The sequence below is a fragment of the Rhea pennata genome, chromosome 8 (genome assembly GCF_028389875.1).
Source record: "Rhea pennata isolate bPtePen1 chromosome 8, bPtePen1.pri, whole genome shotgun sequence".
NCBI lineage: Eukaryota > Metazoa > Chordata > Aves > Rheiformes > Rheidae > Rhea > Rhea pennata.
Genome location: NC_084670.1, coordinates 13380142 through 13396409, shown reverse-complemented (window position 1 = coordinate 13396409; position 16268 = coordinate 13380142). Strand labels below are relative to the sequence as shown.

The following is a 16268-nucleotide window of genomic DNA, read 5'->3' as shown; positions in this document are numbered from 1 at the left end:
AAACAAGGGATCTAGAAAAACATTTACCCTCCTAAATTCTCTAGAGGATAAATAATAGACACTACCTGATATATAGAAAACTTTTTTTTAAAGATTATCCTATCCTGAATACATACCGAGCAATGGAAACATCCATAGGTAGACAAATATTTCACTGCATCTAGAAGTAAATGATAGTTAAGTATTGAGATACTCAGAAACAGAAATGCTGCATTCATAAATCCTCTAGCAATTCTACAATTTAAACAGTTTTTAAGAAGCATTATATGATAATATCTACTGACTTGCATCTAATGTGGAAAAGCCTGTTAGTGATACGCAATTGCAAAAATTATATTTATGTTTATGAAGATTTTGCCAGACAAACTAGACTTTTCAAAGAAAAGTGATACACTTTAGTCGGTGAAGGGAAATTACTAGATGCACTTTTGGATTTAGTAAAGACTGATAAATGAACTTATTTTCAGGAATTCCGAGTACAGCTTCCTAGATAATTGCACAATTAATCAGAATGTACAAGAAGTACAAATGTATATAAAAACCAGGTATGTACGTACATAAAATGAACAGCTAATTTCTTAATAGATCTGGCACATTTTATAATGAAAGCTCTTCCTCTAATGAATGTAACCATTTACACTGCAAGAAAACTACCTAAGTCTGAATGGAAAAAAATAAGTGTAAAAGTCTTACTTCCAAGACTAACTCAAATCAGTTTTGCAGGACTATATTATGTGAACTGAAACAGAAAAACAATAGAAAAATCACATTGCCTTTTAGCCACAAACCTTTTTTAACTGGTCTCATGCAACACAAATCTTTATGACCTCTTCCTAGTTAGATCATGTTTATGCCTCATTTTTAAAGGTGATCTTCAGGAGAAAACTAATGGAATTTGCAGAAAGAGCAGAAAAATGTTAGGAAGGTAATGATTTGGGCATCATCTTGGGAAACTGTGAAGTGATGCATCTGGTGAAAGAACATCCAATAGATTTTAGGAAAAATAAATCTCAGGTAATATGGGATCTATAAGCAGAGATAACATGTTCTGCCATAGCGAAGCAATACCTCCTCCCTGCCATTAGAGCTGAATGCTGCACTAACGTCCGGGTAACAGAGAGAGCTAAGAAGGGAGTGGGCTTTTGTTACGGATGAATTAGGAAAAATAAGGAAGAGTTTGCCTGGATAACACTGTAGTAAATATGGACCTGCAAGTATCTATATTTGAAGAGAGGAGAGAATGATAAGGAAGTTGAAACACTTAATATCTTTAAAGAAGCAGGGAAAAAAGAGGTATAAATGGGTGTAATATTTTCCGTATCTCAAGCTGTAAGGAAAAATTGAAAAAGTGAACTATTAAGTGCACTGTATGACCTTCCAAGGGATGGGAGAGAAGGCCTATGAATTCTAAAAATAAAAATGAACAGGTTAAGAGTTGAGTTAGTGTGAACTATGGGTCATTTATGTACTATCAGGGAGATAGAGGAGCCAATTTACTTTTTTCAGCCCTCGATTTTATTTTTTGTACATGCAACTACTTAGCACACACTGAAACTTGCAGAAAAATATATACATTATTCATGCCACTCATGCTAGACATGTACTGTAGTTTCAGTCAACAGTACTGGAAGTAATACCAGAGGAAACAGAGGCTTTAAAAGAAGACACTAATCTCAAAAACCTCAGAACGTCACAGTAATTTTTTTTTTTAAGGATTCTGTTATGATAATAATTAGGTTTGCAGGAAATGATTTCTGCGCTATTCAACTAAATGACCTCACAGAAGACCATTTCTTTCCGACAAAATGAAGAGTGGATAACACCAACCAGAGCAGGAGCAAGCCATTAAATAGCAAGTGGAAGGAGTGCCACAATGCTGTTTCCTGTGTGATTATCAACAGCCTGAACGCAGCAAATATTTTGGATTTCACAACAGAATTTACCTTGCATTGTGCGCAGCAAAGGCTATTCCTCATTTTAAACATGAGACAATATCACTCTTATCCACTGCCTGAAAACGACTTCTCATTTACAATTATCTTTCAGTTTTGCCTTCTCATTTTCAGCTATCACCAGCCTCCACTGCTACAAAAGTCTATTTCTCCTCGATTCTTGTGCTCAGCCCAAAATAATTTATTAGGAGTTACACAGGCTTATCAAAGACAGACAGAATACATGCAAAAATTAATGATAGTCTGTGAAAGTTGTTATACATCATTATACAATATATGCCAACACCACTGCCTCAGTACCTGGATTGCCTTGTCCTTTGTCAATCAGAATAAAGCATTAGTACAGTGAAAAGATTATTTTTGTTGTTGTTCTGGCAACAATACTGTGGCAGTTATACACTGGTTATAAGTGATAATATATCAGGGATAGCAGATCCCTGAGCATTTTGCGAGGAGAGTCAATCTCATTAATGCCATTTTGCTTTTTGAACTTGACAAGCTCCAAAAATGTTATCTGCTCTTTAAAAACACAAATCCTTCATAATATGATCAAACTGCAGCAGTGAAGAAAAGTGGTACTTTGGTCAAGGCAAGGAACAGGTCAGAAATTGAGAATAGGTCTTAGGAGTCTCAACCTGGTGGTTCCTATTCACTAGTTCCTGTTCCTCCAGCTGTTCTTTTCCTAGTAGTGGGTCAAAACTGAACATCACTATTTGTATTACAGTAATGGTATTAACTCCCTCAGCTATCACCGATGCTGGTGATGACAGAACACTTCCAAAACCATGGACCAGCTGGAGCAGAAATGAAAGGACAGCTCCACAGTGGACTCATCCGTATGGTGGACGCTCAGGGCTGCCCCTCTATCTCCAAAGTATACCCCTGTGCAACTCCCGAGAGCCCTATCTTACCTCTATTCTTTGTTAACATATTTACCACGGGGAGGATTAATGAAGAAGTACCATCTATGTGTTTGAGAAACTTGTATTTCTCTGCCTTCTAACCAGAGCCTGACTGGCCGAGAAAACACTGAAGAAGTGCCAGTTCTTAACATCTGGGGACACTGACATGGCTGAAAGTGAACTTTTTGAGACTCGGTCCGTTTGAGAAAGAAGTTATGCTTGTAAACAGATCTGAAAGAAATTTTAAAATGTGCATGAGCTCTGAGCTGAGACATGATTTTTCCATGGGTTCTTCTAGTTTGAAATCTGGAAGTCTCATTAATTTGCCAATTGCTTCACAAAAAACTCATCATCCAAAGACTAGATCAATATAATGCATTGATCTTGGGGCACATCTTCAGTGTCTTCAGGAACCAAACCCCGTGCAGAACGCGCAGTAGCTGGCTTGTTAAGAACAATCCCAGATCTCCCAACGCTCCCAAACCTCCAAGCTGTGCCTTAGAAGCATCCTAAATGGTGGCATTTTTTTGGAGAAGAGGTAATCTGATGACTTAGTGAAAGAAATTTTGGCCAGTGAAGTCAAATTTGCACTTAGGCTGAAGGAAGAAACTAGTTTTGGATAACATACATTGGATTTAAATGGGGAGAGTTAAAGGAAATGAGATAGACATTGCACACCTTTAACAAACCCACGTTAGAAACAAGATGACAGGAGAAGCTATACCTTAAGCTAGAAAATGTTACCAAATCAATACAACTAATTAATTAAACAAAAAGTACCAGAGAACAAAATTGGCAGTCACCAATCAATTCCATAATATATTGTGTGTCACCAAATCCTGAGTTACTGTTTTGATTTAAAGGTTGACCTTCGTCCTTCACCATCGTGTTTATTTTCTATTGTAGGATATTTGCAGATGCTGATCTAAGCTTTCAGTGCACTGCACTGGAAGTACTTTCGGGTGATTTTTGTGCATGTAGTCAGGCATTTCACAGTAATCTGATGGTATATGGTATTTTCTAAAAGTTTAGAAAAATACTTTTGAACTTGACGCATTCCAGAAATTTTATTTTCTCTTTACAAACATGAATCGTAGGCACAAGCACTCAAAAAGGCAGAAGGGAGGGAGTGTTGATAGCATCATTGAACCAGAACCAAGGAAATCAACCCAAACCAACTTTCACTTTGGCTGGTGAAATATTAATAAAAGGCCCTTGTGAATTCTTTGCAGCCTAAAACTGGAGCAAGCAGGTTCTATCCCCTGGAGAAATATTGATTCGAGATCTGTGGCATTTTCTTCAATTTCACATCTAAAACTCTGGGTCCTAACTACAGGAGTCTCTTAAAGACAAGTCTGAAAATCTGTACTTCAAAAAATGATGCTGTTACTTGGAGAAAAGAGAACTGGAACTGGTGTGGACAAGGTAAAGGCAGTAATGTGCACCCCTGGGGTGGAGGATAAAAATACAGGATCGATTGTTGTTATTAAGTGGACAATTCCAAAATGACCCTAGTAGTTTTTTTGTGTTCCCTTAGGAATTTCATTTAGCACCATATTTATTAATCTAGTGGGCATCTCACCCATAATTTGACCGCTTTCCTGAGTGGCTGCAATCAACAGACTACTGTAATCTTTGACTAGCTGAATATGACAAATAGATCAAATGGGGAAGGGAAAGGTAAAGCTCCAAGAATGAAATACTGCCATTATCTAAATAAACACAGAACTTCATTTTTCTGCTAACGCTGCCCAGATTGAAATGCTTTTCATTTTAGGGTGCAGGACTTACCATGAAATTTCCAGTGTTAGTGGTAATATCACTTAGTAGTATAGAGGTAATTCAAAAAATGATTTATGAAGGATAGGCAGACAGAATTTATAGCTACAGCCGTATTCACAGCTCCTTGTTACACACATGGTAACTCCGTGAAGGAGACCTCTAAGAAGCACACACGGCCAGGCACTGTAATGCCAGCTGGAGGCATGAGGTCTTCAACACAACTGTGTAGGCCCTTATACAGATCAATATATGGCATATATGGTAGTACAGATTAATGTATTCATCCGGACAAGAGAGACTATCCCCAAAAAAGCAATTTTTGCTGGTGCCATCTACATCTGCTCAAAGAGAGTCCCTGAGCTCACCCACAGCACTACACCAGTACGCCCATTCCAGCCTGATCTGAGAGCGGAGAGCGTGGATCAGCAGCTGAAGGTGCATTTAACTACAAAGACTCACTTTTAAATCTAACAAAAAGCCTATCAAGAAAGACCCACATGGTACAAACTTCCCAGCAACTCAGAGAGAACAATAAAAGATACAAAAACAATATATTCAACCCACAGAGCCTTGCAGCAGAATTTGAAGCTGCCAAACTCAGGCTATGACAGATGGCCAAGGGAGCAAACTTGGAAAGCAAAGGCCTTCAAGGAAGATGGCAGTGGCCAGTAATTGGCACGGTTGTCAGTCCTGGGGGGTCTGTCTCTTGAGCAAGGTCTGGCTTCTGAGTTCACGTGTGCACCCGTGTGCATATGTGCGACTTTGTGTGTGGCTGGCAGTCCGCTTCCCTGGAGGGAAATATTAATAGTCTCAGAACAGCTCAGTACTATGCAGCTCTGCCAGAATAGCTATGCTGGGCGAGAGCACAAAGGGCTAAAATTCCTGAATTTCATAGCCAGCAGAAATCCCTTGTGTAGAAATAATTGTACCAGCACAACTCCATTTCCACTGGCTCTTTTTACTCCTTTGTGTATTTTATATACCAGTACAAAGTACCATGATCACTACATCCAATCTAAGGCACTCTGCTGGCAAAGGATACCTTGAATCTCTATGAGAAATATGCTCCAGGTGTAAACACAGTAGGGTGGCAGTGGATGTGTTATGATGAAGGCATCTTAATTTTTAAGAAGAATATTCTTAATTTAGCAGAATTAAGAATATTCTTAATTTAGCAGAAATTCAATGTGCAAGTGATAAGATATTGCTCTCTCAGCTGACAAAACGAAGCACCAAGTGGGCAGTTTGCTTGCTATTAATGCAAACCAGCCCACCCTTCATTTAGCAAATATTACTGACGAAGAGGCTGAAAACACATCACAGTAACAAAATTCAGTTCTCATCCAGAGTAATAGTATGTTCAGGTTATACAGAGTTCCTCCTCCCTCCCATTGATCGTAAGCCTTGTCCTCGTCTGTTTATTACGGCAGCCAGCCAACCTTCCATGATTTCCCCATGTCAAGAAGTTATTACACCAAACCTATCTCTCTCTCTTCCTTACCAGTCTGAAGAATACTTCATTCACCTTGGCTGGTCCTTTTATACATCTGACATGTAGCTAAAAACAAACTCTACTGATAGAAATTGGTTTATGAAGCTTTATGAAGCTGGCTAACTGCAAAACTTCAGTTTTGTCTCTGTTTCTCTCTCAAGACAATTTTCATGGTGTATCTCACTTAGAGAGGTGTCCTCCGCACTTCTCACGAGGAAAACATAACTGGCATCTGCTGGTATGTAGTCTACTATTATCTAACACAAAGCTTCACGTTTGCTGACCTCAAAAAATCCTCAAGAAGGCAGAAGAAATCTCTGGAAATTTTTATAACCGAGGAAGATAGCGAATCTATGACACCAGGCAACTCTTCTAGTATAGCCTGTAAGCTCTCATCAGCAGTAATCCAGTTCATGATTCTGTGCATCATAAACACTTATTTTTACCAGCCCAGATTCGTTTGGGATGAGATGGATTAACTTCTGATGGTACAGCTCAATGACTGACAGTAATCTCTTTGCAAGTCCCTTAGTCTTTTTTTTAAAAAGAAGCGCTGCCGCATAGGCACCACTGCTTGGCTCATCACATTCAGGCTCTGTGTGCAGCAGATTTAATTCCTCTGTATAGAATAGTTGATATATTTATCCCAGCACTTGACTTTTTCCTCAGGAGGCACCACCAGAGTTGTGGCTGCTTTAAAAACCAGAGCTAATTCCATATTTACAGAAGGAAAAAGCCTAGGTTGGCAGGATTTACTCTATCCCGGACTCTTATCATCTGTGCTTGCTCTCTCTCTCTTCTAGGTTGGTAACAGAGGTTCCAAGAAGACCTTGCCGCTTATTCTTAAGGTGGTTAGGCAAAAAAGGGGGGTTAGGAAGAGGGCAGCGGAAACTATAGCAGCGATTTTAGTGAATGCATCTTATGTTAGTCATTAAAATATCAGTTCAGTTGCTTAAACACAGTTAGCTTGTATCATTTTGAGATCTCCCATCATGTCTGAGACACGCATAGAAAAGGACAGGCACCTATGCAGACCTTCGTGGACTTGGTCAGTCAAAAAATTTCAAATGACAATAAAATACTTTTTTCTTGGCAAATAAATTGAGTTATCAATGGTTTTGGGAGGCAACAATCTCATTATGCCATAACTGGCAAGCAATTCATGCTTGTGTAATAGTTATTCTAGGTCACCGGCAAAACCATATGCGATAACATGATCCAAGTGTATTTTTTTTAGCTATCAACACTCATTGATGAGGGGTTTGGCTTTGATTTTTATTTCAATTACAACAGAATTAAAAAGAATCATAACTCCTACAATACATATTCCTTATATCTAGGATATTTACCCTGTGCTCATCACTATACTATGAGATCCTTCAATGTCCATGATACAAAACCTTTTCTCTCCCTCAGAATTCATTTTAGATTAAGCCATTAGATCTCTCAAAGTTGCAGTTTAATGTAGGGACTTTAGGTCATCTCAGAAGTTACCCTTTTCCAAGAACAGTTTTAATCTTGCATAGTACTTGAATATACTTCTTATAATTATGTTTCAAGTGTTACTGCAGCTATATTTCACATTTTACGTATGTAAGAAAATGCTATATTATTTTAATACTGACGGTAGAATAAAAATCTATTCAAAATTCACCTTTCTGGAAGCACAATCAAATATCCAAGAACACTATTAGACTTGCTCAGCATAAAGTTTCAAAGTGCTAATGGGTTTTAAATTGATGTCATAATGCTGCAATTTAAATACATGATGTGCATTAATTTTTCCAGAACTCTTTGTAGAGTAGGAGTGGTATGAAAGAGGGAAGAAGGTTATATTTTTTTTATATCTTTTTCTTTTTATCTGCTTGCCCGTTCTTGATACACGAGAAGAATCAACATATCAGTTTAGGGTGAAGGGGTTGTGAAGTTTACTCGAACAATAACAGTTTTCAATTAGGCAGCTGTTGTAGTATTATATCAAAGTAACACTTATTGTGAAAAAATATCAAAATAAGATAAAAATAAAAACGATACCTTCACAAAAATAGGCAGATGATATTTCTTAAAGATAGATTTCATGGGAACTATCACCAAAACCTATAGATACAAAACAGGCAGCCACAGCCTCTCTCAGATCTCAGGGAGTCCTCTCAGATGTGGGTGTTGGAAGGGCAGAAGAGATCCCATCGTGGAAGGGATCCTCGTGTACTGAGGGGAGGGAAGGGGAGGGGAGGGACTGGAAGCAAATATTCTAGGTGAAGAACCATCTATTTTGGAAATGTCTTATCAAAAAACTAAAATGAGTTAACAGGCCAGTATAGTGAAACACTTAACATCTATTTATACTTCAAATATAGTATGTTTACTGTACATAAAGTCAGTTTTTCCAAAGCTGTTGCTATAGCTACAAATCAAGGAAACCATAGCAACAACACTGTATTGTGCACAGCCTTAATTAGACATTAAGTTATGTCTCTCTTCGCAGCTGATACTAAATACTCCCATATAATCTAGTTTTAGTAATTTGAAAACATTTTCAGACTTTTTTGTGATAAAAAATTCCATAGTATTACACTGACAAGTCAAATACACAACACACTTACAATATGCCTTTAGTGCATTATTTTGATCACACCCCAAAATATACATGTCACTGGATTCTACTTGAGATAAACACAAATGTTTGCATCTCCGTATTTCCTGAATTTCCTTAATACAAATTATTGAACCCTTCAGCCTTAACTACCAAGTAACTGATTTTCCAACACCTCTTAAGGTTTCCAAGTCCCATCCCATTCAGATTTACCCAAAGGAAAGAATTCTTTCTATCTTCAGGAGAAAGGGCTGGTTTTCCTTTTTTCTTCAGAAAGTAAGCATGTAAGGGAGGGAATGGGAAAGGAAGAGAAGCAGTTCACCTAGATTTCCTAGCTTACCTGCCATGTCAGATGACTGACTGGGTTAGTGCCAAATAACTCTGCTTTCTTAGCCTTATATATATACACACACATGTATGTATGTATGTATGTATGCTATTTTAGTAATGTATTAAGAAGTTGGGACTAGAAGGCCTCCGAGATGCTGTAGGCAGCCAGGCTCCTCTGCCTCAGAAATGAGCCTGAAGAAAATAGAAAAAGGAGAATAGAGAATGGTGAAGAAAGGACAAAGATGTTGGAAGTGGCTGATGAACAGAATATGACTGGACAGCAGGAGAGATCCTGGACCCAGTGGTGTGACAGCCTTCCGCGGAGATCCTGCAAGACCATGAGCGTATTCAAAAGATGTGTACCTATTCTCTCAATAAAAGGGAAAGCTGCAACTCACGTATTTAAAAACTTTCTCTCCTTTCTTCTGTTCCATCTTATAATTTTCTGATAATTCACTATTGTATTATTTTATCACTTTCTGGATCTTGCCCATTGATGAGATGATAGGTCTTCCATTTTGCAAAAGTAAGTATGTGTAAGAAACATAAGCCAGGAAACATGAGCTTTTCACATAGGTAGCACAATAAAACTTCCCTCACAAAGGGAATAGTTAAATCCAGTGCATATAGTGCATTCTCTATTATCAAGGCAAGTTCAGTTTCTTTGTTATCATTTTAATTAGAACATATGAAAGTAATCTGCAAATACAAGGGGAAAAAACTAAAGTTACTAAGTTTAAAGAGTACTTCATGACCTAAGCAAAATTGAAACAAATATCTTGCTAATCAATACTGGCCACCAACTTTCAGGGCATTTACTTCCATTTACTGTTAGAACTTCCAAGCATGTTATCAAATTCAGGAATGAATTAAGACTCCCGCAAGCTACATCTAACCTCTGATGAAGGCAACAGCAAATACAAATGGATTAGCATCTCCTCTCTAGCTATCAGTTAGGCTGACAGTGATCCAGTGACCGCGGCATCACCACCTCATTCCAACCCCCTGCCTGGTGCCGTGGCAATCACGTAACCCAGGGGCATGCAGAACTGCCCTTCCTTCTTCAGTGGGTCCCCGGCCCTTGCATATTTAATATATTCTGGATGGAGCCTTAGCCCCTGTGAGTTCAACAGCAGAGCTCCCGTTCATTTCACTGGGGCGGGATTCACATCCTGACTCAGCTTCCTTTACTCATACTTGTCCTTTATTTGCTCTGTAGATGAAGTAGTCTGGCCTGCAGCATACTCAGTGCTGCATCTTACATGGACAAAAATTACAAGATACAGAGACTTAAAAGAACTAACCCCCTAAAAACTACAATTCTTTCTCGTTTCTGATGTTCATTTTCAATACTCTAAGAGTAAAACAATAAATAAGTTGTTCAATACATTCATAGGGCTGGCTACCATGAAGTAGTAAAATACTTCCATTCACTATAAAAGTTGTATTTGAATGCATTCCATATATAAATAATTGTTATTTTATAAAGAAAAATAATACTAGTACATGGAACTTAGTATTTCTCATGACTGACAGTGTTACAACTAATCAGGAATAACTGTTAGAAAAAAAGTTTTTGGAAAAAAGCTTTTTTAAGAAAAGCTTCTTCTACGTACACAGAATCTCAGATAAACTAGCTCTTACATAGGTATCCTAGGCAAAATTAAAAATTTTTAGGACTTCTATCAGAAAGACACACAAGAAAATCTCCTTTTGCATTTGAGGGGCTGAAGGCCCAAAACTAATTTGAAAAGTTCTCTCGCTTGTATAAATGTTAATCTTCACTGTAACCAAGCATTATTTTGAGGCTAGCCCACTGTTCTATCTACTGCAGACATTGCAGAAATTAAAAGAATTCAATGGTCATTTAAATGGTCGCATACTTTTAAAAGATACCTTACTCAGAAATATTGCTTGCTTTAGCTTTTCCACTGGGCAGTTACTTAGGATTAGAGAGAGAAAAATAGGTCTGCTGGTCTTTTTTGCTGCACGGTTTTGATACAAAGTCTTACCTCTTGCGTTTTCACATTTATATATCCATAGTGAGTTCTCACAGGCTGCCTTTGACCGTTAGAGAAGGGCATCCACTTGACACTGGTTTGTCCAAAGCAGTTTAGGATCAAAGGGAAGTTAACTTCATTTGTGAGACGAACGATAATCAGACAGAGGAAGGCTGCAAGGAAACTCACAGCAACAACGGACTTTCTCTGTAATGAAAAGAAGGGGGGGGAAGACTTGTTTTTAATGAAAAACAGGTAATTTCTATTGTAGGATGAGGGAAAAGCTTTAGAAAGCTTCATGTGTAATTACAAGTCACCCTGTTGCTGGAGCACAATGAGATAGGGATTGAACACTGTTTTCACTAAATCTGCATTTCAGATGGTTTTTTTTCTAGAACTAGTTAGAAATGAATCAGTTCTGCTTAAAAAATCAACATTTTTTCTTACTAAGTTTCAAAAAAAATCTACCAGTTTTAAATTTTATTTGAATTTGGAATGAATGGGGTTTTTAATGCAAATAGCCACACCAAAGTCTCCATCAAAAATCACCAGTGCTTGGGACACACGATAAATAAGAAAATACAAATGATACTTGTATCTCTACCACACCAAGTTTATTGCGAAGAAAAAGATTAGTAAACGTTTTACTTATTTTAAGTTAATCTTAAATCATTCCCTTGCAACAGAATATAAGACTCTACCCTTAAATATCTGAGAATAATGGTTGGCAAACTCAACACACTATTCTGCTTTTTTTTCACAGGTTCACAGATTTACAAAGTGAGGCATTATTATCTTGAGCGTTAAGCCACTGTTAATAATGTCACTGATCCAAAGTCTGTATCTAATTAACCTTTGCTTTCCACCTCTAACCTATCCAGTTGATTGGACTGGTTAATGCAATCACGAAAACATATCAACTTTTTCCCTGTGTGACTCCTTAGTCTGCAGGAGAATAATTTGCAGGAAAATACAATGTTCCCCTCATTTTTAGCAATTTCTGAAATACTGCATTCAATTACTTCTAGACAAATTACTTGGGGACAAAGCATGCCATGTTAGATGGCATATATAAAGATTCTACATGAAATACCCTAATCAAAGGTCATTTTTTGCCATTTTCCTGAGGGGATGTGCCAATGGTTACTTACAGGTGTTTTTAATAGTACTTTAATTACAACCCAGTTTTACCTAATTCGCCACAGTTTAATCACCCTACTGAACATAATTCTATCATTCTGAACAGTAATATAAATAGAAAATAAGTACATAGTAACTCTGAGTAATGCTGAGCAGAAGAAACAATGATATTTACACAGCAAACATACCACAAAAGATATGGACAAAGCTTTACTGAACATAAACCACACCAATGGCCTAGGTACGGGACTAGCACTGCTGTGCTTGGGTTCTGCAGATTTCTGCACGCAGAAAACAGAGAGCACCACAGCAGACACACAGGAAATCTGAAGGGATATTCCTACACACAAGAGCTGACAATATAGTGCGTTTTTATTGGTGGGTCAGTCTCATGGTTCTAGCCGTTTTGATGCACGACAAGGCTACAGGTTTATAAGAAAAAAAGAAGCAAAAGACCATGATGGAAAATTTGGGTGCACGAGATCACTAGGAGGAGAAATGGAACACGGAGACCAAGAGCAGCAGGATCTGCCAACGTGATTCAGTGAGGAGGCATCTTAATTAATAGCAGTGTAATGTAAAATTAAAACCAGTAAAGCTTCAGAGGGCAGCATAACAGCCTTCAGGATTCATGGAAGCCCCTGCACTTTGCACCAACTGCATTATAACAAATTTACATTATATTGCAATAAACTGGCGGGGGAGCACTTCTGTGTCACTTCTCTTTGTACCAGATGGAGTCAGAAATGTTCAGCTATATATCAAGGCCTTGTAAGTGTTAAGAGCAGCCAAGATGTGCAGCATAAGTGATAATTATACAGCAATGAGAAGGAGAATGGATTAGTCACATTATCTATTGTACATCAGAATAAAAATATTGTAAATATTCAAAGAGAAAACGAGTCTTGTTCTGCTACACGTGCATGCTTCAGTTAAAATGTCCAGTTGGTACCAGTGATACTGCACTGTACGATGCCACTATCAGATTTCCACAGATGCTACCTTCCTGGCTTGCTGAATATCCTTGCTTAATTTTGTGCAGATCTGTTCTGAACTTGAAAATGTTGCAATCATCTCTGCGTGCTTCTCCTGAGGAGCTGTTTGAAAAGGTCCTGCCCCACAAAGAATTCCGACTGTGTAGCTAGAACTCCTGGCCTTCCTAACATGCCAGCTGCATCCTTTATATTCCTTCTCTTTAAATACAAAGGAAAAGGTCTGTTTGTAGCCTTCTTTTGTTTAGTAATTTAATAAAATGCTGTTTGAAAAAGAAAATGGAAAGATTTCTATACGTGTGTGTTGTTTTCCCATAAAGAACCTGTACTAGCTGAAGAACAGTGCAATGAGAGAAAGGATTTTTTTCAGCTGAAAGGAATGAAGGCATCTGTTACAATTGTTCAGAAGAAAAAAAAAATCAAAATAGCCATATGCAAACGTCTACTTAACTTGCACAAAGGAAGTTTGTGCTAATGATTCAGTTCCATTGCAGATTTTATTAAAGGCATGAGATTCAACAGTGTTTGTTCTCTCAGGGAAGACTACGACAAATTGGAGTTTCACTGGCTTTATAAATTTCAGTGTGAAAATAATCATAAAAAAAAACCCCACACAATGCAACTGCATGTTGCAATTTTAGCCTTCTAAAGGATCAAGCAAAGCAGTCTGCTGAATGGTCAATTTGAAATGGCATCTTTAAAAAGAATCTGATATCCTTAAAGTTCCTCCCTCCTTCACCTGCTCAAGAAAAAAAGAGTACTAGTGCTATTTGTCAATAAGTATTTCTTCTAAAATCGCTCTTTCTGCAGAGAAATGGATTTTGTTATATTTCCTCTGATAAAACTTTAGCACTGTTTAGCACTGGAGGTGTCAGGAATTGTAAATGACACCAGGACATGACAAAAAGTACGGAGCTGTATTGGAGATAAACACCAGACTCCAACTTGTCTCAAACCTTGTCTGTATCAACCTTTTTAAACACTTATAAAGCCTACCATTTGGGAGAGAAGAATCAGTATTCATTAGCAACTTAGCACAGAGACAAATCTTACTCCTTTTTAATTTTAAGTTCTCATGAATGCAAAGAGTCTTTTAACAAAAGAAACTTTCCTCTAACATGAAAACTCTCCATATATATAAATCTTAATCTATACACTTTTCCAGCAAACTCAATATACATGTTTTGATACAGCTGACATTTTAATTAAAAATATATATTCAGTTACGAACATTTTTGACATATATTCAATGAGGAGTAGACAATAATATGCATTTTTAAACAGATTCATAGCTGGAAGACTTGCAAGGTGTATTAGCTTTCAACAGATTTTATTCCATTTACTACCGTACTAGACTAATCTAGCTGACAGTTGCAGGAAGAAAATTACCAAACTTATAAAAACAAGGTCTTATACTAGAAGAGTGATGGGGTTTCTTATTTGTTAATAACATTAAACCAAAGTAGGTAGTCATTCAAGGTAAAAAATCAGATATCAGTGGACACAGTTTAGATCAGAACACATGCAGTGCAACACCTGTGGCCCTGTTGGGCAGAAAACACACACTAGTACTAAACAATTTATTATCAAATCCTTTTATTCAATTTCCACAATAATATAATTCCAGTTTCAGTTTTGGTTATTTCTGAGACATCAGGCTCATTCTGTCTAGTATGCATTTCAAAATCAATAAGCAGCAGACATCACAGGATTCACACCTTTAAGGTCTGAATTTATATTTATGCTGCTGAAATAAGAAATGAAATAAAAACAGGACTGTCGTTCTACTATTGCTGGTTAGGATTTCATGGAAAATTTTGTGGAAATAAATCATCAACAGTAATACTTTTACAGATGTATATGTATCTGACTTTGGCAGCATATTTCCTAATACTATTTATAACCTTCATATCATCTGTTTTTGGCTAATTACCAGTTGCCAGGATGATTCATTAGCTTTAGTTTGGCGTGAACCCAGCAATCCGAGTGAGTTTAAGTAATTTTTCTTTCATAATCTCTCAAGAAGCATGGACAAGACATGACCATTTTTATCGTTTAACAACGTGTGATAGAATAGCAAGACACAAACGTCTTTGTTTCATGTACGCTTGCCTCATGGAAAAGAAAGAAGGAAATATTTTCAGTATAAGAAGAAAATTTCACAAGTTTTAAATTTTACTGAGGCATATAGTAAGCATCTTTATTACGCTTTGCAGTCCAACAGCAATACTATGCCACTTTTAATATATTATACGGCAGAGGCTGTCAAAACACTTTACAAGCAGTAATAAATCCTCGTCCTAGCAATATTAACAGTAAAAACCCATTTTACAGACACATAAACTGAGGCTGAAAGCAACTTTCCTCAGATAACAAAGCAAATCCATGGAATCTACTCCCAAACTTTTACTCTAGAACAATATTGCTTCTCAGGAATCTTATTTCTATTATTTCTGCCAGCATCAGTACCTGGTAAGTGCCAAAACCAAAGATGATATTATGGAAGATAACTCCATGGACCCCTTGGAACTCGTGAAGTTCCATGCCCCAAACCGTAACTGAAAAAAAACATTTTTTCAGAAACTGATTTTTGTGGCGCTAGATTTTTTTTGTTATATATACAGATGCACGATACCACTGTGTTTGGAAGGACAAATGAAAAGTAAAGAGTGATATGAGGGGTTTAATCTCTTAGATGATAAGATATTCTGTGATACTCTATTACTTTCTCAGTATCTACCTTTATGAGTATACTGAAGAACTCGATCACTTTTTTAATACCTCTGCACATTATACCGCATTTATTATACATACTGACACAAGTTTTCAGGCTTTTTGTTCAAGTATAATACCAATCGAACACAATAATGGTTACACTTCGTGCATCTGTTTCGTGTTGTAGACCAGTACATGTAAAAACCAGTTTTATTTAATTTTCTCTTTTATAGTCTGGAGCATCACCTTCAACTGCTGCTTTCTGTTAAGGCAACACGAAATGAAACTCCTTCAGCCCCCCAGCTCAGCAGACCTCGCAGCCTTCTGTGGCGCTGGAACAAAGACGCCTTCCAGCGACTCCTCTTGGCCT

The 16268-nt window shown here is 37.4% G+C and overlaps 1 protein-coding gene across 3 annotated transcripts in view; it reads right to left on the bottom strand.

The window, feature by feature from the left end:
- The window catches only part of ST6GALNAC3 (ST6 N-acetylgalactosaminide alpha-2,6-sialyltransferase 3), a 207638-nt gene that overhangs the window by 100403 nt on the left and 90967 nt on the right, over positions 1 to 16268 (bottom strand). For 2 of the 3 annotated variants that reach the window (XM_062581530.1, XM_062581531.1), the window contains exons 1-2: positions 12089 to 12108; positions 11064 to 11256 (exon numbers count right to left, since the gene is read on the bottom strand). In XM_062581530.1, coding sequence (XP_062437514.1) covers positions 11064 to 11256; positions 12089 to 12108 — 213 coding nt within the window. Of the gene's footprint in view, positions 1 to 11063; positions 11259 to 12088; positions 12109 to 16268 lie in introns of those variants that run through there. The other variant, XM_062581528.1, reaches the window with a different exon arrangement.